This window comes from Scophthalmus maximus, chromosome 4 (genome assembly GCF_022379125.1).
Source record: "Scophthalmus maximus strain ysfricsl-2021 chromosome 4, ASM2237912v1, whole genome shotgun sequence".
NCBI lineage: Eukaryota > Metazoa > Chordata > Actinopteri > Pleuronectiformes > Scophthalmidae > Scophthalmus > Scophthalmus maximus.
The window spans coordinates 15,501,724-15,529,375 of record NC_061518.1 but is presented as its reverse complement, the minus strand read 5'-3'; the positions used below and the strand labels follow the sequence as shown (position 1 = coordinate 15,529,375).

General features: G+C 39.8%; 1 protein-coding gene across 2 annotated transcripts in view; it reads left to right on the top strand.

The window, feature by feature from the left end:
• The window catches only part of LOC118302754 (CUB and sushi domain-containing protein 1-like), a 269,330-nt gene that overhangs the window by 72,123 nt on the left and 169,555 nt on the right, over positions 1-27,652 (top strand). For both annotated transcript variants that reach the window (XM_047331593.1, XM_047331592.1), the window contains exons 4-5: positions 25,533-25,727; positions 26,909-27,116. In XM_047331593.1, the coding sequence (XP_047187549.1) occupies positions 25,533-25,727; positions 26,909-27,116 (403 nt within the window). The remainder of the gene's footprint in view (positions 1-25,532; positions 25,728-26,908; positions 27,117-27,652) is intronic.

Here is a 27,652-nt window from a genome sequence, read left to right as displayed (position 1 = left end):
GCAGCTATGTGAGCGAGACAAATAACAGTCCAGCATTATTTAAAGGACTACAAGAGAACATTCATCATCACTAAAGTCCACCCTGTCTTGTAGGAATCAAGGTTTTAAGTGATGAAGGGGCACGTTTTGCTTTATTAAACAAACCCGGTTTAGAGAAAGGAGAACACAAATAAGATGGCAACATGGATACCGATTAGCACAGGTTGACACTTTGATTTGAATTGCAGTTGTTTTTATTCGTTTCTTCTCCCTGTGCTCGGCAGTAGCACTGTGTAGTGGAGAGGAAAGTTGACCGAGAAAGACACAGGGAGAGGAAATAATGAGATAGGGCTCAGAGGGACACGTAGCTCTAAGAGGATGGACTCATAAAATCCAGGCATTTTTCTTGAATACGTTATGAGAGAACGAAACTTACACACACTCACAATGTTCTCATCTTTTCATGCCTCCTTGCTTCTCTCACTGGCATCTCCTCAGTTCCTCCTCCAAAAAACCCAAGGGAGATATGTCGGGGATGGGATTAACGGAGGAATCAACACATCTTCGCATTTGCCCACTGGGACATTGTTGCCCAGTCAAGCGCCATTAGGAAACAATGTAATTTACTTGTGTTGCACAGCGGTATCAGCTTGCACATAACATTTTACAGATTACACTGTTTTGATTATGTGATGCTCTGTACTACTGGAGATTTTCCCTGTTCACTGACTGCATCACTATTTTCTTTGCACTGTTGCAAAGGACCATATTGCTGCACTCGATTCACTAACTGCTTACTTATTCTTACTGAATTAGCACCTAGCTCTGTGGACTGTGCCACAGATGCACACAAGCACAGCAAAACCACTTCTTATTCAGAACTTTTTCCCAGTGGATGATTTGCTGCAAATTGACGGCTCACAATTTGAGTCAGAACCTAGTGACAACCAACATTGACGTCACCCATTGGTTTGTGAGCTGACGTTTTGAATCCTCGAGTTGAGCATTTTGACCAGCGCCGATTGTTTTTTTTTTGCAACCAGACGTAGGAGAGGAGATGGGTCAAACCAAGAGCTTGTCCACTGTGCACCCATTGATACATCGAGAGATTGACACCATAAACTCCTCAGGAAAATATTTACTTGCATTATAAATCAAGTGAGAAGTGGAGTCATTTTCCCATAGAAGTGGACTTCTTTTTGCAACTCGTGGAGGCGCCCTCTGTTGTGATTCCAGAGAATACAGGCCTCATAAACATTTGCTTTGGCTTCTTTTTCCAGATGCGGGGACTACGTCCATTTTTCATATACAGTCTATGGTCAGAACACATATTACACCTTCCTCTGAGCGTCACATTAAAATTATAAATCGACATTAGAGAAGTATGCAGCTCAGTCCACACTTCTGACGTTTACCAGCTTTTGTTGTGATTATCTTTATGAGCATGATGTTTACGAACCTGAAAATTAAACCTTTAAGCCGAAAAGACTATTAAATTCAGGTACGATCAACTAACATGTTATGAATAGTCAAGCTCAGTGATAAGGAATAGAGAGTGAAAAAAACGGCAATACTATAACATTTCTCTATTGGTGATTAAGTCCTACCCAATAGAATTCTCTGCAATATTGACAAAAATCCTATTCATGATTGTATAAACATGGTCTTTTTTTCTGTTTTCCAACTAGTAAAGTATCTGAACCAATTAATATGAAATTATTTTGATTAATAACCTACTGTGGCATTAAATTGAATGCACTGTACAAGTTCACAATAGAACCTTTATCGCAGTGAACACGTTTGATCACACAGCCTGCAGACTGATCAGCACACAGCCAGCAGCCCCTGTGCACCACCTCAGGGGAAACACATCTTTTTAAAGAAACCCACATTTCTCCGACACTACATCTTCAAATTGGGTCATTCACGCTTATTACATTTCCAAAGTGGTTTATGTAATGGATTTCATTTCCTTGTGCATTACAAATGATAATTAAATTTGAAATTCATTATGGATTTTGTGCAACGACAACTATTTTTACATAAATTATGTTTTCAGAAATGTGTCATTGTGCAATTTGCACTTGGCTGCTTTTCCATCTTGCACATTGAGACCCACAAATGGTCCCTTAATAAAGCAAAAACATACACATATAAAGACACATACATTCTCAGTCACTGCAAGACAACCCCAGCAAAAAAAAAAATAAAAAAAATAAATGATGGCCTATGAATAAATGCATATTCTGGTGTGAATGAGGAAGAGTTAGGTGTATGTGTAGGGTCTATGGAGATGTAACCTCTGGACTTAAATTACTAAGAGACAGTTGAAAAGCCAAGCTTTGGAAATAGAAATTGAAAGCAGAGAAGAGTCTTTTTGAAAGGTGAGGAGCAGAAAAAAAAAAAATCAAAAGAGAGAGGAAACAAAATGACAAAGCATGGTAAGTGACAATACGGAGTGATGCACAGAGGCCATAAAAGTATTATGGAAATCATACTGGGATATGATTTCAAAAGATGAATATGGAAACACTAAACAATGACGATATAAAAGAGAAGATGAAATGGTGGATGAGAAAAATGAAGTCTGATGCACAGGGCCCATGGAGACGACACTCAGGATCGAGTTATTTAGAAATTCTTTAAAGGTAAGAACTGGAGGTGAAGTGAAGTGAATGCAAAATATGTTAAGTGCCAGCTAATACATAGAGACAGTTTACAAAGGGAAGATGGGGAACGCCAAAGAATGTGGAGGTAAAATAAAGCTTTCAAAGGTTAATGTGGATCTAAAAAGAAAAGGGGGGTTGGAAACAATTACACAGGAAGAGTGGGTACAGAGGGATAGCAATAAAGGGAGGGCAAAGTGTGTGTGTGTCTGTGTGTGTGTGTGTGTGTGTGTGTGTGTGTGTGTGCGTGCGTGTGTGTGTGTGTGCGTGCGTGCGTGCGTGCGTGCGTGCGTGCGTTGGGGGATAAATAATGATAAAGATGAAGGAAGAAGAGACAAAAGGAACAACTATAGGAGTGTGGCCGAGAGTGCTGCCCCCTTTTGACTTTGTCTTCAAATATATTTTAAACCAATCAGTGAATGATTGCATTTGCCTCCATGAAAGTTTAACTGTATGTGTGCCTGTACGTACGTGTGTGTGTGTGTGTGTGTGTGTGTGTGCGCATGCTAGATGAAAGTGTTGTGTGGTGTTTACGCTAGCCGGAGTCATGCCGTGAACAATAAGAATCCTTGATCATACATCAAAGACTTCACACACACACACACACACACACACACACACACACACACACACAAAAGTTTAAACACCCTTTCACTGTGTAATGTAGTTCAACACAGGTGGCACCTCAGACAAACATACAGACAATTTCAAGGCCATCTATAAACAAACATTCATTAAATTCATAGTTGCACACGGACCCAACGCTGGCAATCACACATGCAGGAACTCACGTTCAAAGACCAACACAATTTTTTACTGTGGGTTGTGAGAAACAATATTACGGCTGTTCTGTTCAATCAGTTCAAATAGCTACGAATTATCTAAGTGAATTATGTCCAGATCTAGATTTAGCGAGGTAACTCAACAAGTCGTCCATTACCATGTATTTAAGGCTGCCCTAAAGTTGCCACGGCACGCTCATTAATCAGGTATGAAAGTAATCGCATTTCTCTTGTCACTTACAAGGGGGCAGCAAACTAAGCTGAAAACACTGCGCAGACACATGATCACTTCATTAAGTTGTTAGAGCTTGTTTAAGGAACCAGTTGGCAGTTTCCACACTCAGTATACACAGAAGAAAAGAAAACAGATCTTTAGAGCCACAATGAAATGCAGTGTCGGATTATCGATACGTACCTTCCATGACATAATTGCTTCACAGCCAGCCCAAACTGATCTCAGCCTATTTATTAAGCAGTGGTCTATGCATTTTTAGCTTTCTCCATAACAAGATGTGCTTCTTTTGCCACCATTTTTTTTTGGGGGGGGGCGGGGGGGGGGGTTAACAGATTACTATTGGCATTTGTTTCTGACCTGGACACAATTTGGTGTTTCTATTCCTCCCTCCCAGATCATCACATAGTGTGACTGGTTGCAATATAGACAGGGAGGACCAAAACACAGAGAAACACTGGGTGATGCAGTAAAGGACTTTAAAAAAAAAAAGAACCAACTGGCTTACACACAAATGGGTGGACGCGCAGGCGAGCAGAGCGGTTCAGGCAAACAGGAATCTAAAATAACCTAGGCTAATCCAAAACCACATAGAGACACTAAGGCAACAGAAGAGACACAGATAATCCAACAATGAGCGGCAGGAAACTAGCCTCGTGCGAAGGACAACCTCATAGGTCATTTGTGCAGCATGGCACACGAGCCATAGTTGCGACTTATTGCCAGGCGACCTCTTGTGGCCACAATGATTATGACAGGAGCAAAGGAGAAAGTCAGGTGATGTAGTATGAGGAGTAACAAAATTTGGATTAGGGTGGAGGAGGGTGGAGCGGATAGCAGGGTCAATGAAAAGCACACAGGAGACAATTTCCCCTGTGAAAACATTTGTCCATGGTATTTCTTTTATTCATGATTGTTCCACAACCATAATCACATTTTTATTACTGATAACCATGACAACAACAAGTATTCATTTTAATCCAAACTGCGTTCTTTTCCTAAACTTAGTTTAGAAGTTTATGTGACTAAACATAATCAAACCATGACCTATCCTTTAGTGTATGTGTTATGTAACCATGGTGAAGGATGTCCAGTATGCTGCTGCCAGTGCACTCTGTGTTTATTATGGTAACCATGACGACCAACAGCCAAGGTTCACCTGCCATTCTATTGGGATGCTTTTTCAGGACTTGGGTCCTATAAGAGGGTATAGGGACAAGCGACCTGTATGGCGTGTATTGACTGGAGTAATGGTGAAACTGGGGACAGGTGAGTCAGGAGGTTGGGAAACAAGTATTTGGAGATAGAAAACAGGTGAGCATGTGGAAGGAAGTGAACATATGAAGAAAAAATCCATGGACATCTGGTGGAAAGACGGAGAATGGTACGCCCTTGGAGGAAACATGGCTTTTGAGGAATGAAAAATAGATTAAGACTGGGACCAAGGGAGCCTGAGGCAGCGGATCGTGACACTGATGCAGCAGCATGAGCATGAATTCTGAGAGTTTTTAAGTCAATGCAACAAGCAGGTGGTTGATTTGTTATGTGCAATGCCAGTAAAATCATTTTCACCAGGCTGTCAACTGCACTATCATCACTGATATCAACCAGCTGCATGTTTATATTCCTGTGTTACATGGAAATGTAATGGGAAACCATAATGCGATACCTTGTAACCTCCAATTTACATGTTGCACTTTGTCTAAGATGAACTCTACAGAAATACGGCACAGTGTAAAATACCCTAAAGTCACTGAATGTGCAGAGCATTGATCCTCAGCTGCCAAAGGTTATAATGAATCTACCTTTGCGGTTATACTGCTACATAATATGATTTGGGTGTTGTTTAAGGGCATTATATTCAAAAGCCACAAGCCAAAGAGCAGTGCGAGTTTTGTTGTAGCCGATAAGTCTTAACCACCTCTTTGATAGTCACCTTGCTTTCGTCTTTTTTTTTTTTTCTGTGAAAAATCCCCTGCATTGAATTGCACTGCCTGAATCTTCAGGCTACTGTGATCTGGTGACGAATGGATTAGTTCCATTGCCCTGACAGAAATGAGTCATATTGCAGTCACTCAAACAAGGTGCGGTCACTGTCAACATCGTCCACTGAGCCACTGACCCTTGGCTATTAAATTTAATTAACAGACAAAATTGGATGATGATTTTTGACGGGCGCACTGATGTCACAGGGCTTCTCTGGCAGTACTGAAGTGCTGCTGGACAAACTCAACAACAGACAGATATGATTAAAAACAACTCGGCCAGTGCCACCAGGCTTCTGGATTCACCTCAACTATTTACCTCAGGTACACAATGAATTGTACGTGATTTGCAATCCAGTGAGCCATTGTTGCACCTTGGCTGATGGTTGGTCGAGCTGAAATATGACCAGAAGTGGAAAAACAAAGCTACAAATCAAATGAAAAACACATTCTCTGGGTCAGACTATGTTTTATCGGAGTAACCTTCAAAAAGGCCTCAAAACAGCTATGGATCAGCAGAAGTAAAATTGTAGCAGCTGAGGATCAGCAGGAATACCAGTTGGAAATGAATGTATATCATGTAGGTGAACATGAAAAGGTCTGCTTTCTCTTCTCGTACAGGAAAGATTGTAAGGTTACTGACCTTAAATGTTCTCAGACTGCCTCTGAGGGGTTCCAATGAAAACCCATCACGTTTGATCCACAAAATCCCAGTAGAGCAAAAACACCAACCACAGGCCCTCAAATTGCTGTTATGCACAGAAACTCACAATGATGAACACAAACATTCGCAACCTGTTAGAACTGGACTCGAACCAGAAACTTGTCAGTGCTGACTGGCTCGTGACAAAATCTGGTGTGTGTGTGCGTGTGTGTGTGTGTGTGTGTTTAGTCTAATCCTGGTGACTCAGCTGTCAACATGCCAACCGCAGATGCTTGACAGTAAAATTCTCCTCTCCACCTACATATTAGTGTCCAGTGACCACCAAACATCATAAAGTATGAAAAGAGCCAATACCGCTTTAATATTTTTTTGAATAATGCAAATTTTGTGCCAATTTCTTACACACTTCATAGGCACTTAGATCCAGCAGTTTAACCACATGTGTTTCATGCTAAATTCTCCCTGAGCTTGTTTTAAAAATAGAATAAATTCCTTTCAAACCTGTTGTTGCAGGAAACAATAAATATTCAGCAGAGTCGAGGGCACGGTTCATTGCAAAGAATAGCAATGCAGTTATAAAAGGCTAAGCTCCCTCTGTATGCACCACAGTCTGTGAGGAGTGTGGTGAAACAGCCCAAACAAACTTTTAAATCCCACAAGAACAGAGCCAACAGGTCCTCCATCCTAATGATGCATGAAGGTTTGGTGAAGCCATAGCACATTTAAATATTTATATGTGTGAGCGAAGAAAGCATGCTGCATACAGTAAACCTTCTGGTGGTAAGACAACTATACTGCTCTCTTGGTACAAATACTGTAATGGTCTAAACTGATTATGCGCGCAACCAAACGGAACAAGCACATTTTAATTTAAACCTAGGTTAAGAATAATCTGAAATACAACAACAAAATGATTTATTCTTTTAAAAATGACCTGCTACATGGAGGCTAATGAAGCATTTTCACAACCTCAGTCAGGATAGATCTGGTAAAATACTTGCCAACAATCAAAACGCAGGTATCGCTCAAATATATTTTATAACCCTGCGCTTTTTAAAAGGAAAGTTAATGGTAGGATTAACTTGTCAGTTCGGAATGAGATTTTAAAAAAATAAGCATGAAAAGTGATACAGACAATAGAAACTACAGTCAATCTAAACAAACCACGTAAAAAGTTGTGTAAATTTCAAATAGTAATGTGGTTGGAATATCAGAGCCATTTCATTCCTCTAAAAATAATCTATAATGTTGTCAGACAGATTGATTGTCTCCTGACTGTTATCTGTTCGCTGCAAATTACTGAATATCCTGCCAGCTAATGGATGTTTAAGTTTTGATCCAGTGTTTACAGGAAGCGTGCAAAGTTGGTTTCAGCAATATGCAGACTTTTAAACAGAGAGCAAATACAATACTTAGGTCAAGGCGTTCAACATAAAAGAAATCTGAATTCATGGCTCCATGGAAAAATCAATCAACCTAATGCATACTAATGAAAAATAACACAAATTTGCTTTCACGACTGACATATACACAGGCCTGGACACATTCACACAATGCAAAAAATACTGTAAGCCGTGATGTTTTAGGTGCCAGCTTGTAAACGAAAAACGAGCCCAACCATATAATTTCAAAAGAATAAAAAAAGCAATTTATTTTTATTCTTTTAAAATTTTGAAATTAACCTTATTTCTGGTATGTTCAAAACAATTTTTTATTGCTCTTGGAATTTTTTGGGGCAAAAAAGTGATTGCATATCCAGCAGATACGTATTTTTATAACATTTTAGCAGGAAGACATTGGCAGGTCAGTAATCTTGGCACTATCTTGTTCTGTATGTCTGTTTTTGTCCTATCACTATTTTAGTTAGTATTAATAATTGTGTGAGTGGTAGTCTCCTGATTAGTCACCTCTCATTTTCTGTGTCTGTCATGATTTTGTCAGAAATGTAATCTGCAGCATAAGGGAGATGCTGTTCTCGTGTGGGCTACAGGCGCAATTGATTTTAATGTATTCAGTTTGGTTGTTTTTCACTGGCATGTGGGCGCATGTGTATTGTTTGGATGAGCGTGAAAGCTGGTGGTTTTTTGAGATCCTTGTAATTATTCTCCCCCTGTTGTGTGTTTTTTTTTACGTGACATGTTCCACACGAGAACATCAAAAGTTTCTCTCCACTGCACGCGTCTCGCACATTCCCTCAACGTATCCTCTCCCTGCACTCCCGCTCTTTGCTTCCGTAAAGTTTTCTCCCACTGCTCTTTCATTTTCAATTTCACATTTTCCACCTCTCATTCTCACTCACAGCTTCTTGCTTTCATTTTTGAAAAGTATGACTTTATGCACTTTTCATTGGTTGTGCTGTAACAGCATCACTCTGCGGATGTCCTTTTCTGCTTCATGTTCCTGCGGTTAGGCTGTCTGTCCTTTCCTTTCCTTTCTACTTCCATCCCTCCGTTCCTGCAGCCGTCCTTCACCCTCTGCTTAAAGATGGATGGATGGAACAAAGTGGTTAATGAATCAGTGAATGATTCTACATGTGTGTGTGACAGGCAGAAAGCGAGAAAAAGAAATAGATTTAGAGAGAGGGCGTGTGCGTATATTCGGCATCTGTGTGTGTCTCTTGTGTGTCTGTGTGCTGTGGGCACGTGATGCAGAAGAGTGAATGATTGCGTCTGTCATTTAGCCCGCTATGGCTTGTCACAACGTCAGACTTATGGGTACATGCGTGTTCATAAGAGCCTCTGTGGAGTGTGTGTGTGCGCGTGCACAGGTGTGCCTGTGTGAGACGGGATGTGAGGCTCTCCAAGCGTAGAAATGGTTTTCTCGGGACTGAACACAATTTAAATGGAAACACCGTAAAATGTTATACAAAGCTGTTACCTAAAATACTGTAAAACCAAGGTGCATTCAGCAGCGAGTAGTTGCACGGTTCAGGCTTACCCCATCAATATACTGAGATGCTCTCGACCGCTGAGGATACACAAACCTATGAACACACGCACACACACACACACACACACATTCAGAGGTATTTTTATAGACTAACTGTGGCACAAATACACTAATATGCTGATTCCTAATTACGGGGCATTAACACAAGCTGACACATTGACCTTTTACATATACGTACACGTACACACGCAGGCAGAAATGCTGATACACACTGATCTTTTGGTGTATGGTGTGAAATACACACTGCCATGGCTATGTAGAAATGATTAATAGTCCCTGCTCTGTTGGATAATGAACTGTAATATATATTATCATTTAACTATGATTTATATGTGTGTGTGTGTGTGTGTGTGTGTGTGTGTCCCTGCACTTATAGGTCTTGAAGTCTTTTTCAGGTTTGATGAATGGTAATAATTGAAATGTTGATGGATAAGTTGCTTGTTGGAAGCATAGGTGTTAATCTTAGTAATCCAGTATTTGTGATCTTGTAACTGGCGTCACAGGAGCAGTGATGCAAACTAATATCTAACTAATATCTATTACAGCTGTGCTGTTGATTTTGAGAATTTTGCAGTATTTCTATTTGCCCTCCTGCACTAAACTCATATACTCACATCCTCATAATAACTCATAATAACAATAAATGCCTGAAGTCAACCCAAACAAAAATCTTAGTTGACTGAACTCGCACCTACTCAATCAATCGGATTTGTGGAAACAAAATATGCTTGCTAACTGTGTGGCCAAAGTTACTCACTTGATTTATTAATCTAAATTAATTTCAAATAATATTAAATAATTTTAATCTAATAATAAGAATAAAATATTAAAACATGCCAATTCTGCTGTGTTCACACTCAAAAACTCATGTGTTAGACACACCCTTGATTGATGGAGCATCCTAATGCAGACGTGTTTTGAGCTGACCACCGTCAAGATCTTTGACGTGGTCTTAGTTTTAGTAAGCCGACTCAGAGTAAAGGATTAGTAAACATTGAATAAGTGGGACTTTGCGATCACCTTTAGGTTGGGCAAGGTCGCTTGCTAGGTTTTGGTGAGTCCAGAGTTGTAGCATTTTTACAGGTGGTCTGTCCCTCCTGCTGTCAAAAATAGTGGATTGATCCTGGAAGGATATTGATGCAGCATTCAATGTTTTGGTGAAAGTAACACAGCTGATTGTCTAAACAATGAGAATTTGGTCGGACGAGGCTATATTGACTCGAGCCTTGACCGATACATCCATTGACCACCCCTTGTGTCTATTGGCTTTCACAGACATATTACCAACTTTTATTTTATAGAAAGATCCATAGGGATGATCCGATCTGTATCGGGGCAGATCAAGGCATTTTTTAAGTGATGGGGATCGGCTTTTATTGAGCACGAGCCTAGGCCCCATCCTTTGTTTCACGTCAGCTGCAAGCGGGTCTGGCTGCAGACGCTGCAGCTTGTGACTTTCATGTTGATCACCACACAGTTGAGGTGGTCTCAACGTCATATTTATTCAACAGTTAGCATTTGCAATTAGCCATGGTGCACATGTCTCCTGCTTCCATCTTATACTCTCCTGTCGCAACACCTGACGTAATACCTGCGACCCACCTAGCGAGGTGCATTCATCCGTACATCTCACAACAGTGACAATGGCGTTTATTTACTTTCAAAACTCCTGCACATACAAAGAGAACACATGTATAATACAAGGGCATATAATACAAATGGAAACCAATGCTATACGTTCAATTTTGACGAGAGCAATACATTTTTTTTTAGTGAAATTAAAAAAAACTGCTTTTTTTTTCTTATTGCCTTACAGAACTATGTAATTGTCAAACATATACAGTAAATTGGATTGAAATTTACTTTGGTAAGAGTGCAGAGTTGTGAGGTTTCTCTACGTGATCACCTGTTGAATTGCTTCTTTGTATTTTTCTTCTTTTTTTTTTCTTAAGCAGGAGTCAGCAGTGAAATTAAGTGATGGCATTCCTTTCAGTAGATAGTACGACAATACCTGCCAAGGCTCAACATGTGGCCCTGCTCGGTTGACGGTTGATAGTCAGTTTATGACATTTTGGTTGAGTGTAAGGATGAGCAGTGTTGTCTTCAAGAGACGGCTGTAAAGGCCCCTACAAGCTTCCTGCACCATCCAGGCTGACATGCCTCATCAACCACATGCTCATGCACTGACATCGATGTACATACGGATTGTGTACAGTTGTTAGAAGTTGGTGATTAGTTCGCAGTGTGTGCTCTGGTACGATCAATAACCGTAGGGTGAACGGTGCTGTACTTTAATTTAATTTGAATTTTAAATGGTTCACCTGTGGAGTCATATTACTAAAGCACTGCTGCCATGCAGTTTTATTGTTCAGTAGTTTTTAAGGAGCTCACATAGTTTTTATGTGAGCTGCCCAATGTTCTTATCATGTGCATTCACATACAGGAGACTGTAATTGACTATATGATCCATGACTATTGTAACAATGATATATGTATATATATATTATCTATTAAAGCCTTCATCTGCCACTGCAAGGCCTGTGGAACATGCATTAATGAAGTCGATGCATTCAATGTGACAGTTTGAATGAGTTGTTCATGAATCATAATTACTTTGTTTTAAATATTGTGAGGCTCAAAGCGGATCTTTAGAGCCACTCTGTTGTTCGCAGGACACTATAACAACTCTTATCAAGTACTTTAAGAGTGCATACTTGAGAGGTTGGGGATGGGCATGTGCCTGAAGGGGATGTTGAGAGCTCATAAAGCATGCTTCATTACTTTGCTTTTTATCAGGACAAGATATGTGAGTAACATTTTGTTGATTTGTTTTAACTCTGACTACACCACTTCAACTACACCACTACAAATGATGGATGTGTTTGTTAATAGCCGTGAAACATCAATGTGTGTCATACAGTGGGTAGTCACATGTAGCTAAAACACACAAACACAGGCACTGTAAAGAAAAGCAGTCACCCAATTATCATGTAGATATGTTGGAGCAGTTTACCCTCAGGGCTTTGTGTGTGTGTGTGTGTGTGTGTGCGTGTGTGCGTGTGTGTGTGTGTGTGCGTGTGTGCGTGTGCGTGTGCTTGACAGAAAATCCTAAAGGCCCTATTTATGTCCCCAAACACAAGGTATCGATCCAGAATACATGAAACGCCCACAAACCCACACTGATTCAAATATGCACACACACACACACACATTGGCCTGCACTGGTCTACATGAAATTTCTATCTCTCTATCTCTCACTCCCACACACAACAATTGAGAAGCGCAAATTGAGCTGAGATGAGAGTGTTAGGGTTGAAATATGGGGAGGTTTAACGGGGCTTACATTGTTTTTATGGTTAACACCCACAGAGGGACACATACACACCGAGACAAGTGGGAAGACAGAACAGGAAAGCTGGAGATAAGCTATGAGATATCTGTCTCTCCCTTTCTCTCTTTGAAACTCACACACACACACACACACAGAGTCAAGGCAGCCGTTTCACTGTAATAGCAACAGCAAAACAACTTCCTTGTATTTGTGGGGCAGAACAGAGAAGAGCCTGACAAAGATTGATTTTGGCCTTCATGGTCTCACCACAAAACATTTCTTTTATGAATCCCGTATCCCGTATCTTAGGTTGTGTTCTGCTAGTAACTGGAAGTGTTGTCCACCTCCATCACCACACAAGCTGCTGTGCTACCTCTCTAAGACGTGTCACACAGGAACCATAGCTAATGTAATTACATTTTTTTATAGAAATAAAGCTTTTGTTTGCGTGTCTGATCATTTGGTGTTGAAGCAACATCTCATGGCTCATTTTAGATTCATTTACAAAAGCGCTGAAAAGCAGGTCCTCACAGGGATTCTCTAGAGTCGTCAGCAACTTCAGCAACAGTTTCATTTTACTCTGGTTTAACAAGGGAACCCATAGTCTGATTGAAATTGTATCTTTCTTAACAAGTGAAAATGTGACATAATGACAAAATGATGCCATCTTGATCTTCTGAACTGCATGAATCTGTTCCTGATTGAAGGGCTTGTGTAATGATAAGCAGGGCTCTGTATTCTGTAGGACAGTGTTAAGACTGTTGCTATGCTATTGCTATATATAATATATACTGTGTATATAATAGGATCAGACTTTGTGAACTATGATATCTTTGGCTCTTCATCCGTTAACTGAGCCAGTCCTGGCGTCCTCCAGGTATTTGTTCCTCCTCGATAGTTAATGAGCCTCAGATACAAAGTGCGGCTCATTAACTTTCAGGGAACAAAAACCTGCAAGACATCTGCCCTTGACAAACAGGCCTTGACATCCCTTAACTGGATTATTGGGGTTTACACCAGTATTTACATCATATTTTCTCATCTAAGCAGAAATTTCAGTTGGAGGCTTGGTCATCAGTCAAGATTATCTGGTAGCCGATTCAGCTATTATCACACTGATCAGTCCTGTCTGAGCTGCCCTAATCACATGCATTTTGTATACAAACTAACAAACAATTTTTCAGTAGAAAGATTTAAATCCTAAACATTGTGATTTTGAGCTCACAGGCGTGATCAGATCCCGCATCCCTTTATTTAACCATCTGTATGTGATGCCTTTTTGTTTGCAAACCTAAAAACAAACTTCTTTTTTTGCATAACATCCGTGGAATTCTTTTTCTCCTTTTGTTTCTACACCAGATAAAAGTTTATTGTGTTCATAAAATGTAATGTCAGTCCTTCCTGATCTACTTTGCTTTGTCTTGCTTAGTCAGAGATGTGATCATAACCTGTTTTGTCTTTGCAATGCTTCAAACTGACTTCCCCATGTCAGCTAACGCTGATGGCATGGTGAACACTTTCCAGAGAGATTCACAAGGCTCAAAATTGCGTTCACGTTTATTTTGAGGCACATGCGGGAAATGTTGAGTTAGTATCAGCAGCAGCTTTCAGCCGAGCAGAACAGGAAACTATGGGTCTCCTGTTGTGACAGTGTTGCCTGAGTCGCAGAGTGACTGCTGACAACTATGGCAATAATATACACACTGGATTTCAGTGGAGCTGAAAATTCCGTGACAGCATGTAAATGTGAATGACTGTCCACCTTGCATTATCTCATTCATGTTCCTCCGTTCATTCTTTGTTGCCCTGTAAATGTGTGAGCTGACAAAAAGTTTTTGATATGAATTGTAAGTAGTTATCTTTCATTTGACTGACATGATTAGGAAATGTTAGTCGAGCTGTATGACTGAAAGACATGTTGGGATATAGATTTGACGTTGACAGGTCATAATTGCAGGTCATACTTGTAGAACATAGTAGGGACTTTTTTGTTTTCTTGGGCAGATGGATTTGTCATTGTGTGGAGTCAAGTGAACATAACAGCCCTTGCTGACAATGATTTGACATTTCACACATTTGATTTCATGCTGTATTCTTCCGCTGTGCTCACTTCCAAGTGAAAAGGCAAATGTAGGGTTATTCATGTCCCATATCTTTACAGGAGCAAAACTGCAAATAGGTCCCAACGTCCATCTGTTCAGTTCAGTAAACAGTTTTCTGCGTTTTGTATTGAATGTGAATGTGTACACAGTGTAAGAGAAGATAATGCTAATAATCACACTTATGTGATTAGTGTCATCATTCTTGATTTAGAGATCCAGATGTTGCACCCATTCTACTGGCAATAATGACACTGCATTTTCATCCATTATACTAAGTTATGTTTTACACCATTACAACCCATTTCTGTGTATGCAGGAAAACATTAGTGAGTCCTCCAAACTGCCTGCCAAATAATACTGTTTAAAATTATCTGGCAACATACCACATACCATTCTGTGCATCAAGTAGCCATACATCACTTTACACATTACAGTACAGTGACACATAATGTCCTATTTATTTTATTATGATGTACACTGGTTTTCACTATGAGCCCCGATGCAACCTTGTACATTTCATGCATTTATGTAGACATGTTTGTGTGTGCATCTGTATCAGTCCGATGGTGTATGGGAATTGTTGTGACATTGGGTTTAGCCACAATTCTTTGCCGCCCAGGGAACCATGAACTGTTACCTACCATGGGAATTTACTTTTTTTGCACACATGCCTACACATATGTACACACACATTAGTGACATACAGAAGCAAATATGCATCTGCTTTAAAGTACTTACTTGTAAACATCGAGACAGACTTGCCCTTTAAATATAGTACATAACACACACACACACACACACACACACACACACACACACACACACACACATAAACACACAGGAAGAAAAATGGAAGCATGAAGAAAGACACACACGCAAGCCTATCCATCCATTTTGTATGGTGAGTTGACAGATGTAAATGTGCCCAGAGGACAGCAAGACTAAATGAAGATGCATTAGACCTTGTTTTGTGTGTGTGTGTGTGTCTGTGTGTGTCTGTGTGTGTCTGTGTGTGTGTGTGTGTGTCTGTGTGTGTCTCTGTGTGTGTGTGTGTGTGAGAGAGAGAGGGGCGCAGCAAGCGCAGGGACAGCAATGATTAATGTCTATTTTAAACATTCCAGCAATGAACACTGGTGTCCCAAGTGTATTCAACTGAATGCCCCTTTAATATTTTTCCTATTCTATCATTCATACATGTTTCCTATGTTATTTCATTTTCAGCATGTCAGATATTTGTGTCGTACACCTTTTATTGTTCTGCTGTCTGCTTGGCATTCACATGTGACCTGTGACCCATTAACTTTATCAATAACTTGTACAGATTACACATATCATAGGAAAGCACAGGCATGCAAAAGCATAAGTCGCATATGTCATGTTAAGTGGGCTCTAACAAATGTGTGCATTCCGTTATTGATAAAGCATGTGATATTACCTCTTTGTGTTTTTGTCCCCTCTGAGACAGCACAGCCTCAGGGCAAGCCACTCATACTATTGGGACCTCGTGGTCAGGTCAGGATTGTCATTGCAATGATGAGAGGAAGGAAAAAGATAGAGCAGGATGTGTTGGCATTGCTCTTTGGAGAGGAAGGAGCAGAGAAAAGGAAGGGGGGGGCGGTGATGAGGGAGACTTTGGTTTTAGAGATTTGGATTTTTCTGGCTGAATGAGATGTTATTTTTTCTTCTGCTCTCCCTTTTCCTGAGGAAAAATAGTCATGATGTGCTGTGGAGACCAAGTGAGCACAAAGCCAGGTGGACACGCTGACATTCTCTCTGCTGACCTCATATTTTCTTTTTGTTCAAGTCGTTTCTGTGATGCATTTAAAAACTATTTCATTTCAGTAATGGATTTCTCAGGGAGTGCCACAAATAAACAGCTGCTCCGCCAGTTGCTTTTATATTAACTGGAAAGTTCGGGCTCCACGTACAGTATGGTATTACTCAGGAGTTAAAGCAAGGATATATATTTTCCAGATTAGGTTTATTTGTGATTTTGTAATAAAATATATCTTAACAAATATTTTGTTATTTATTCTGTTATCAAATGTTAACATAGTATAAATACCTGTAGCTCAGCCATTTTTGTGAAAATGTGTTGTTGATTTGAGAATAAAAAGGAAAAACAAAACTGTAAAGCCATTAGTAAACATAAACCAAAAGTAAACTCGTTTCTGATGTTGTAGGTGGTCTAAACCGGGGTACCATATTCAAATTACGATTTGGAGCTTCAGAATACAGATTGTGTCTCTGATGTGTCAAAGAGAAAAGTCTTGGGACTCCGGATGATCATTTTGGAAGCAAGTTGTACTTATTTTCAAATCTAGGCTGAACTGTCCCAGATCAAAAAATGTTCATATGTGAATACTACTTCAGTGCTGATGTTCCTTTTTGGAGACGCTCTGTGTTGCATGATACAGAGGTCGAAAGATGTTTTCCTCAGCTTGTCCCCTGCAGCAGTCTAGCCTCAGGCTAGGTCATTGTTTCCATAGCAACCTCTGACCAGAAGCACTTTTCTCAAGTGTTATTGTGTTATCATTGTAGCACACACCATTAAAAGAATAACTCTTAGCAAATCTTAGCATACTGAACGCTCTGGATGCTATTGCGTGCGCACAAGCTACAATTCCGTATCATGTTTTGATTCATTTGTGTGCATCAGATATAGAGCCAGCCTCTCCCAGGGTCAGCTGACATGCAGGGTTAGTGACTTTGATCCGTCAATCAAACTTCTCAACTTCTCACCCAAAGACTAGTGTTGCAGTATGAAAGTCTTTGAGAGCTTATGAAAACTTAATTCTACCCAACCACACTTCATACACAATTTATCAAATTGCGTTGGACTTGACAAAGTTAGCACAAGGATCCATGTGGTAGTCAAATGATGCCTTGTTATATTGTTGTTCTTTTTGTTTGTTCTTTGAACACTCAGTGGGCTAGCTGTATATGCAGCTGCAGAGGATCTTAAATGGATCATTCCCATGGTCTGCCTTCTCAAAAATGGTACAGAACATTTTCTCTGCTTCACCCACCTTTAACTGTCTTGACCATTTGAAGCCATCCTGGTTTTAAACACACCATTAAAAGTTTGCCGCACCTTTCCTGCTCAACAAGTAAGAGAGAGAGACACCAACCAGCGGTGGTCGAGAGTGCTAGAGAGTGAATGAAGATAGAGAGCAGTGGTCGCCAGAAAAAAGCAGCGAATCGGAGAAAAAGAAAGTTATTTTTTGGATTTTTTGAATCGCGTCAACATTCTATAGCAGAAATGAACATGGCCAAAACTCTGCAATTTGTAAGAGCAACACGAGCGGGATTCAAAACATTCATGTTGGGTGCAAGAAGTACAACCTAAATCAATAGTGAAACCTTTTGCTAGCATTTTTAATTTAACACTTTTTGATATAATAAAATCGAAGGATGATATGTGGTTTGACCACAAATACCACTCGAACCTCGAGTTGGAACTGCTTGATGATGCTACTGGTTTTAGTCAAAACAACTTGCCTCTTATATATTGCTATGCATAGCTTGCAAAGACAGCAATTCCTCCCATGTCATACAGGGGTGTATTCAAACAGAAAAACTAGAAATGTCTTACTGTGTCCTTCAGTTTTGTTCCCTAATATATTGTGCCATATTTGTTATGCAGTCTCTAATGGTCCTAGCCTGGGACGCAGGGGAATTCTGAGAGCTGATTTAATTTGCTAGCCAGACTACGCCTCACCCTAACCCAACGGTCTGGATCCCCTCCATTGGGAAGTGATTTCCCTCCAGCAGAAATCGTCCTGGTCCAATAACAACCGAAAAACAGCAACACTCGTTCACAGGCATCGTGGAATCATCATCACAGGCATCTCTTCTCTGTACGCTTCAGTCTGTTGACACTGACGTGACATGACTCGTTGCTCTCACTGGTTGTAGGTCTATCAAATTGAGTCCGGAGGCATTTTGGTCCGTTGGTAACGCCTCTTGGGCCAGACTAATACGCATTTGAGTATTATCCTGGCTACGCCAGGCTACAATGGTAAAATGCAAATATTTGAGTTTGTTTCGGATTTCAAAGGAACTTGGTGGAAGGATGGAGATGTGCGAAGAAAGAACCCTTTCAAATTTTGCATATTAACAAATGGGCGGATCCAGGGAATGTTTTAACACTTTCTTTAACATTCCAATTTTTTCTGACAGTTACAGCTTTCCCAGAAAATAATGCATGGATCTTGATGAAAAAAAAGCATGTATATTTAGGGGATTGGTATCTATGAGTGTGTGCAATCTGGTGCTGATCCAAATAAATATTCAGATTAAGCAGATTTAAATGTTGTTTCATAACGCGTCATTACTGGAGGTGTGCGCTTTACTGAATGCCATTCTAGTTAATTGTCTATTTAGATGAAGGCCGATGAAAATACTCCTCCGTTCTAGTTTAAGTCTCTGTTATAAAGGTAACTCCGATATCTGGGGATTCCCCAGTGCTCACAGTCCAGCTGTTGAATGCAACTGATCTAGCATGAACAGGGAATGCCCTGAGGTTTCCTTCAAGTCAGACTTGCCCTGAACACCTCAAGGAGGCTCTGTCCTCATTTAGTATTTGTACTCCTTCACGCAAAGGAGCACCAGCTCAACACTGATTTCTTCTTGTGTCGCTGAGCTTCTCATCTCAGCCACACGTATCCACAGCGTCATCGTTTTTTCCCACACTTCCCAAAGCACAACATCTGAAGGGGAGTTGTGAGCTTTGGTTTATTCAGTAGCTCTCCCTTCACCACAGCAGCGTGCTGAAAAAAGGCATTACATCTTACCTCTACACTGGCTCTAGTCTCTGTAACAGATGGAATATTATTATCAATGATAATAATTATGGATTTCAATGAGTAGTCATTGATCATAGAGCAGGTTTATACCCTGACGTCAACTTCACTTCATACAGCAAAGCTATAATGAAACACATTTGTGTAATATAAAACAATTTAATCATGAGAAGACTTTATCAGGCAGCTGTTTTCAATAGCAAATCTAACCCTAAAACCTGTCTACCTGCCTAGCATCAAATGTCAGTCTGCTTGATCTACTTACAGCTGATTCTGTTGCCCACAGGCAAAACATTCTACTTTAAAATAGGACTGAATATGTTATTCAAAATAAGCATATATTTTTAAAATATATATATATATATATATATATATATATATATATATATATATATATATATATATATTAGGGTTAGTTGCTAGCAGAATATAATGCATCGGTAAAAACAGAGTAGTTCATCTAATAAATGCAAAATGTACGACTCAGAAACATTAAAACATGAATTGTTGCCATGTTACTGAAGGCTTGCATTTGTGCCCCATGTCTGTTGGTGAATATACTGAAATACAAATCTGTGCGCTGGTCTTTATGGTGTTGGACATTACAGCACGGGGATGTTGTATATTAGCCACCGATATTTCTTGGTTCTGTAGTCGAGCTGGAAAGGCTGAGGAGAGCTGGTGTTTAACAGAGTGTAGCTGCTACAGTGATTACTCTGTTTAGCAGGTGATTGATGAGAAGCAGTGCTGGAAATGTCACTTGCCCTGTTAATATATCTTCACCCAGGGAACATAGGAAAGGCAGCGTTAATACATTCTAATACGTTCACTCCAAGGGAGCAGAACCGAAATGTAACTTTGAAGAGCCTGATTTGTTTTTTCTTTGTCAAACGTCTTATTTTCTTTTTCTTTTTGACATTCAGAAAAAAAAGTGGTCTAGGTTTCAGATTATGATGGCAGATGTGCAGACCTGTTATCGAATTGAATATGTTTTGCTATTGCAGTGTTTGGTATTATCCGTGCACACCTGAGTTCTAATCCAAGGGGACTGTGCAACCCTTGATTGTACAAGCCCTCAGGCTGTGGTTTATTCTATGGTTTTATCTGTGTTGTAGAACAAAGCGAAGGCTGTACTCTGATTGCCCTCGTTCACTGGTGATCATTGGGAATTAATGCTGGAAACATCACTGGCTGGCAGACTTAAGAGGAGAATCCAACATCCAGAATTGTCAATGTGCTGTTCTCATTATCATGACAGTGCAATCATTATTTGAGATAATAAACAGCTCTCAGTCCCAGAGCAATAAATACAGCAATGTGAGGTCTTATCTTGAATATCATTGCGAAGTAAATTCAGGCATGTTGCTTTGAAAATGAACCGATTGAACCATAACCACACAGAGATTTGAGCTTCTATAAAGTCCTTGCATCCTTTAAGTGCAGTTCTGAATTGCAGATAGCTTGATCAACACTTGATCCAAGGTAGGATTGATTTGTAACTCCAACATCAGAGCGATAAGGTCATACCTGCCACACTGGAAACATCAAAATTTCACAAAATGACTCAAAAATACATGGACAGACTTTCAGCTAAATTAGTGGGGATATTATGTTTGAGGGTATCTCACAGAGCTCATTTAAATGGAATAAAGGTGTAATGCTGGTATCATTAGCTGTTGACACATTAAAACTATAGGGGAGCACAGCAGGTGGTGAGGGCTCTGCACAGCTAAGGCCCTTGGCCACAGTTGACCAGGAGCCCAATTAGTGTTTGGTTGGTTAGATGTATTATATATTATGTGTCAGGGAAACTGTTAATACATTTACACCATGGGAGCACTAGCAGTGCTGGGGAGGCCATTTAGCTCAGGGGCTTTGGCATCTTTCCAACAGCAACAACTGTAATACATGTACACCATTGGAGCTGTGTAGCGGTGTTAATGGATTATGGATTGCACCCATTGAGAGATGGCTTTATTGTGAACTATGTGTATGGGGAGTGATTTACTCAGATTCAAAATGGTGGGTGGTGGATATGTAAAATTAGGTCGTCTGTACTTTTCACAACAGTAATATGTGTGTAATAGTATTGCACACGTTGTTGAGTTGTGACTTTGCAAAAAGTGTTAATAGAGGAATTACTTATTTGACTGAATAGCTTTTTTTCAGTACTGTAAAACTGAGAACTGTGACAGACATTTTGAATGTCCCCCCCCCCCCCCCCCCCCCCCACACACACACACACACACACAAACACACAAAAAAGAAGTTATGAAATACTAACACATCGAGAATCTGTCTGTTCTTTGTTTTTTTCTGCAACTTCTATGTCAATCAACTTCAAACTGGGGGGATATATTTCCAAGGACCCAGTCAAGGGCAGTGTTGACCCCCTCACAATCTATCACAGTGACATCACATAATGTTGCCTAGTGATGCACCGACACGCAGATTTTGAACGGGCAGAAACCATAGTTCATGTCATTTAAGAACTACTCTGCCAACATTTTAATCAAAGTTTTAAAACTCTGAAAGATTTATTTATATTTTTTACAGACAGATTCCAAATGCTAACATCTGTCCAAATCCCTGTTTGGCAATATGTGCACATGGTCTGACATTTGTTCGGGTTGCACTTGGTTTTAACTTTACAGCCCTCTGGAAACCAAACAAGAAATTAGTCATTTTTGCCAGGTATGGGAAGCTAGATCTGACAAAACATCTGTTCCAACTCTCAGCATACATTTTTTCAAGTTTTATGCCGTGGATGCAGATAAAATTCACTCCAATTGTTTTGTTGGTGTCAGGTAAATAGAGGTCATTTGTTTGTTTATCAAATTGTGGTTCTGATGCTGTCACTCACAAATGGCATCAAACACAATTTCATCAGTCGGAACAGATCGATGCATGATATACTAATATCACCAAATTATTTTTTGTCTCGAAGGTTATAGATTGGTTTGTTGTTTGTATATTTTTTATGTACTGTACTATATTTTTTTTTTACATTTTAGTGGATTATTTTTGTCTTCCACCATAAAAACTGATCAGGAGTTCAGCAGTTTTTAGTCACTGTCACATTATGTGGGGAAAACTATTCCATAAATGTTACCGTGAGCCCAGTAATTCTTACTCTTTTTGATTAAATTTTATTTTGCCCATCAGTATGGGGGATTGAATAATAGTGTGTCTGTCCCCGGTGCACTGCATTTACAGTACAGGGAGAAAGCAAGAGTTTATGGCAGTTGACTTTTATCCAGCAGCAAATAGATCCTCAGTGCCTCCATGACAACAGATTCAAGGAGCTGTTTGTTATTCGATGGTTAGCTAATATGTGTCACCATATGTTTTTAAATACTGTGGGAGAGAGCAGTGTAGAGGTAGTGCAAAGGACCTTACTTAGGATCTTTAACTTCTTTTCAGCAGCAGTTGTTTTATGTCTGACCTCTGATATTACACACAGATGGAGACAGGACGTTTTCATCGTGAGCAGGGCTGTCTTTGGTTTGAGTCTGAAGTTAAAGAGTTAAAGATTGTAGGATTATAGAATTATGTCGTGGTTATTTGACAGTAATATAAAAACTGAAGTATGGTAGGAAACTCAGAGGAGGTGGAGAAGAAATTAGAAAGGATCAAACAGAAAACAGGATGTGATTGTCTATGAACAAGGTTTCTGCAAGACACTGATAATAATTTATTAATCATTTAACAAAAGCCTTTATCAAAACTTCCCCTTCCTTTCCCCCTCACTTCCTGATTCCTTCTGGCTCTCATCTTTTACTTCCATCATCCTTCATTTGTTCCTTCGCTCTTAACAAAACTTGTCCTCTCCTTCCTAACTCTTTCTCTTTCCTTCCTTTTCCTATTCTGCTCTTCACTAAGTCCCACTTGCACGTCATTGTCATGTCATAGCCTCACTGTCGTCACCTTTTTTGCCTTCGGTCACTTCTGCATCACTATTAAAATGATGCCCCGGCCTAGAGTTCCCATGGCAACACAGTGACCTGCCCCCTGGTTGTGAAGAGCCGGGAGGGACAAACACAACTGACGAGAATCATCAGTCATTTCCTCTTCACACACACGCACGAACACGCACAAACACACACACGCACAGATAAATACCCTATATAAATACACCCAGCCTGGGATTTTAATTCCCCCATCAGCGTTCTCCTGGCTGTCCCACCAACCCTTGCACTATCTTACTACTGCAGTTCCTTTGATTTCTACGCACAATAACGTACATTCTCAAGAGAACTACAAGGGTGTTATGATCTGTTTTCTGGTAAAACTAGTTACAATTTCACTTCAGAAGGAATCATCTTGATATTACAAAACTGAGCATAATTACTTCTTGAAAAAAAGTATTTTAAATACGGTTCAAAAGCCATCGTTGTCAGTTTTCAGAATGTCAATATAAAATGATCAGCTCTCAGATGTTGTCAAGGTGAAGGTGCTGCAGTGGTGACCAATAAATACATGTCTCACATCGTTGTTTCATGCTCAAGTGCTGCAGATAATCCACGTTTTGCACAGTGCAAAAGAGTCAACGGTGTTAACTGTTATTAAAAGTAATTTCTTGAATTGGACTGTACTGTTTAATATAAGAGAACTGAAAAGACAGCAGCCTTTTTCCCCACTATTTAAATAGTTTCTCTTAGAGCTTGAAGAAAAAAATGCAGCTGTAGTTAAATTGGGATTATCTGGATGATGACAATACTCGTGAAGACTTTATCCTTTCCAAACCTCCCCCAATGCAGCCTGGCAGACACGGTTGTACGCTCACATACGTGTGACTAAGATTTGGCTGGGAAACCATTCCTTCCGTCCACTGTCCTCTCTTTGTTGCTTCTTTCCCTCCTTCGTCCCACTCTTCTGTCAGTGCTTTAGTTTGGGCTTTGAATGTGGTTATGTGCCTCACCTTGTTGTACCGATGTAGGCAGCACAGATGACAGTGTGGTCAGCTGAGTGTGAGTAACTAACCTCTGATTCATGACTTCATACAATCCAAATAATGAGTCAATTAGAGTAAATTATACATGTTTAGTGTCCACTCTAATTAGTTCACCTCTCTCTTTTCCTGTCTGAATAGAGTCTCCTTTTTCCCCAACCAATTTCTCTATCTGTCTGCCTTCCACTCTCCGTCGAGTCTTTCCCCCTCTTTTTATTCGTCTCTCCTGTCCGTCTCTTCATTATCTTTTTTCTCCTCTTCCTCACCCTCTGTGTCTTCCTCTCATCCGCCACCCCTCCCTTTTTCTCTCTGTCCTAGTTCTCATAGTCTCATGGTGAAGCTTTGTCTAATTACCTTGCTAGCGTTTAATTGGAACAGTGTACACAAACCCCTCGGATTGACTGACTGAAAACCCTCTACATGCAGTCACATGGCGCTGTGCGTGCACATACACACACACACACACACACACACACACACACACACACAACGTGTCTTTTTGGAAACAGATTACCTGCACACATTCTACACCCAGCACGTTAACATGCTCCAGTTATACAAATACACATAACGCTGTGGAGTACGTCCAGGTTGTACTGCAGCCACAGCGCTGCTGCCCCTTCTGTGGAGCTAAGGCCGGTTGGCCACAGTCATACATTTATTTTGGCCTAGTTCTACCGTGAGCTGCCTGTAGCTGCTCCCGCTGTAGAGCTATGTCATCTGAGAACAGGCAACAGGCAGCAGATGCACATTGGAGGGGGAAAAAAAGAGACTTTTCAGACATCTTAATACTGCACAGTCACTTCCACATGTTTTTTAGATTTCTAGCAAACCAATCACACATGTCTCATACACATATTTAGTATAAGGTCATTTCACACGTACGTGTAAAATAGGAGCACTTTGAATCTGTTTTTTTCTCATATTGCTATTATGAGTTATAGTTTTATAGCTACAGTTGGCTGCTTGGTTCTTCTTTGTAATATCGATTAATTCATTTGGTGTTTTTGGTGTTATTTTATAACTCATTCAAGATATGAATAATAACTAAATATTTTCTCTTTTTTTTCCCCCTCTGTGTTTCAGTCCTTCCCAGCCACACATGTGGCACCCCCGGCCTCATTCCAAATGGGGTCATTCATGGATCGCGGTACAACATGGGGGACAAGATCCGATACAGCTGTGAGTCAGGTTTTGTATTGGAAGGACACAGTATCCTCACATGTATTGTATCACCTGGCAGTGGAGCACAATGGGACTTCCCATCACCATTTTGTAGAGGTAAGAAGTTCTTTCTTTCTTTCTTTCTTTCTTTTTATAATTGGTCCTTCTTTAACAAATGAAATAGCTTGCAAGCATACAGCTGGAAAGCGAAACACAGATGTCTCTAAGAAACAGAGATGATTCAAATAACGTCCTTGATACTGTGAAATTAAATAATTTATATGAAGTAAGTTACAGAAAATGGTCTGAAATCAGCGATTTTTGGAGCTCCTCTTAAAATAGATCATAAAATGACAACTTGCACAAAGTAATTTCCCCAAAACATAACTGCAACAGTAAAAGTCAAATAAAATTAAAAAAATTATCAACTCGCTGGGGGTTGTGAGAATTGAAGGAACAGGGGGTCACAGGTCAGAGGAAAATGAGTGTCATTGTATTGATTCCTTCAAATGCATAGCATGGTCTGTCTCATACATGTTACAAATGACTGTATGAACCAGATAGATGCCTTTTAAGGGTTCATGAGCTCACAGTCAAGACTTTTTTCAGAGGCATCCATTTTCATGATTTTATTTCCTGCTTTCTTTTGTCTAGCCAAAATCGTTTTGTTGTTTTGTTTTTACATTAGGCATTTTGCGCAAGTGTTTGAAATTGCACAGATGACAATTCAGTCACGATGAGCATGTGAAAATTACCACACCATTGTAATTGTAGTTGCCATATTCTTATTAGTATGTGTGTAATGTTATTCTTTTAAATAATCCATTCATCTGTTATATGCTTGGTCATGAACAGAAATGAGAAATTAAACTATTAACAGCTTGTTAAAACTAAATATATTGCAATATCTGTTTTTATTAAATCAATCTATTGATTATACAATTAAAGCTTTACTTGTATTGCACCTTTCATACAGAATAGTTCAAGTATTTTACAAATATTTTAATAAATCTAATAAATACATATTTTAGATCATAATAAGAATTACTCATATAAACAGCAAAAACATTAAGACTAATGCATATAAGAAAGAAAAAGGGGGTGATAAATAGGGAAATAAGAAAACTGATAAAAAGAAGAGTGAATAGATATTAGCCAAAAATTTAAAAATAAACAACAATGGAAATCACAAAGGCAGTCCAGGAAAGAAAGAACCAAAATCAACGTATGTAATATTACAAAAATACTTGAGTATGCTAGAGAATATCTATTCATTCCACTTCTTGGTCTCTCTCCAGCGGAGGGAGCATGTGGCGGAACGTTACGGGGCACAGCGGGTTCAATAACCAGCCCAGGATACCCTGCAGAGTATGACAACAACCTGGACTGTACTTGGTCAATCCTTGCTGAACCCGGGGACACCATCGCTCTCGTCTTCAGTGACTTCTTATTAGAGGACAAATATGACTTCCTGGAAATCAGTGGGACAGAAGCACCAAGCATATGGTAAGATACATTCCATATACAGCTTAACAACTTAGTTGAAAAAAACATGTATGAGGCGCAGAAGTTCTTGACAATTAACAGGACTGAGGCAGCAAATGATGAATTTTATAGATAGACCGATAGATAGATAGATACTTTATTTATCCCATGCTGGGAAATTCCGGTGTTACAGCAGCAAATTTCACACAACACACTTTAAAAGAATATATACAATATATACAAAAACAACAAAAATATAGGGAATAAGGATAATAAATATAAAGAATTTACATGAAATATTAATAGTGAAAATAGTGCAATCAGTTACCAGTAGTGTGCAGAGGAACATGGTAACATGAAGGGGCAAATGTACCGGGATTTTTCTTTTAGTTTAGTTTTAACAGAGTCCAGAGTCTCTCTGTCGGACAGAGGCAGGAAAGATTTCCTGTAACAGTCCTTGTGACAGCGAAGCTGAATGAGTCTTTTGGAGAAGGAGCTCCGCTGTCTGTCCAGTGTGAGGTGGAGAGGATGGTCAGGGTTTATCCATGATAGGTAAC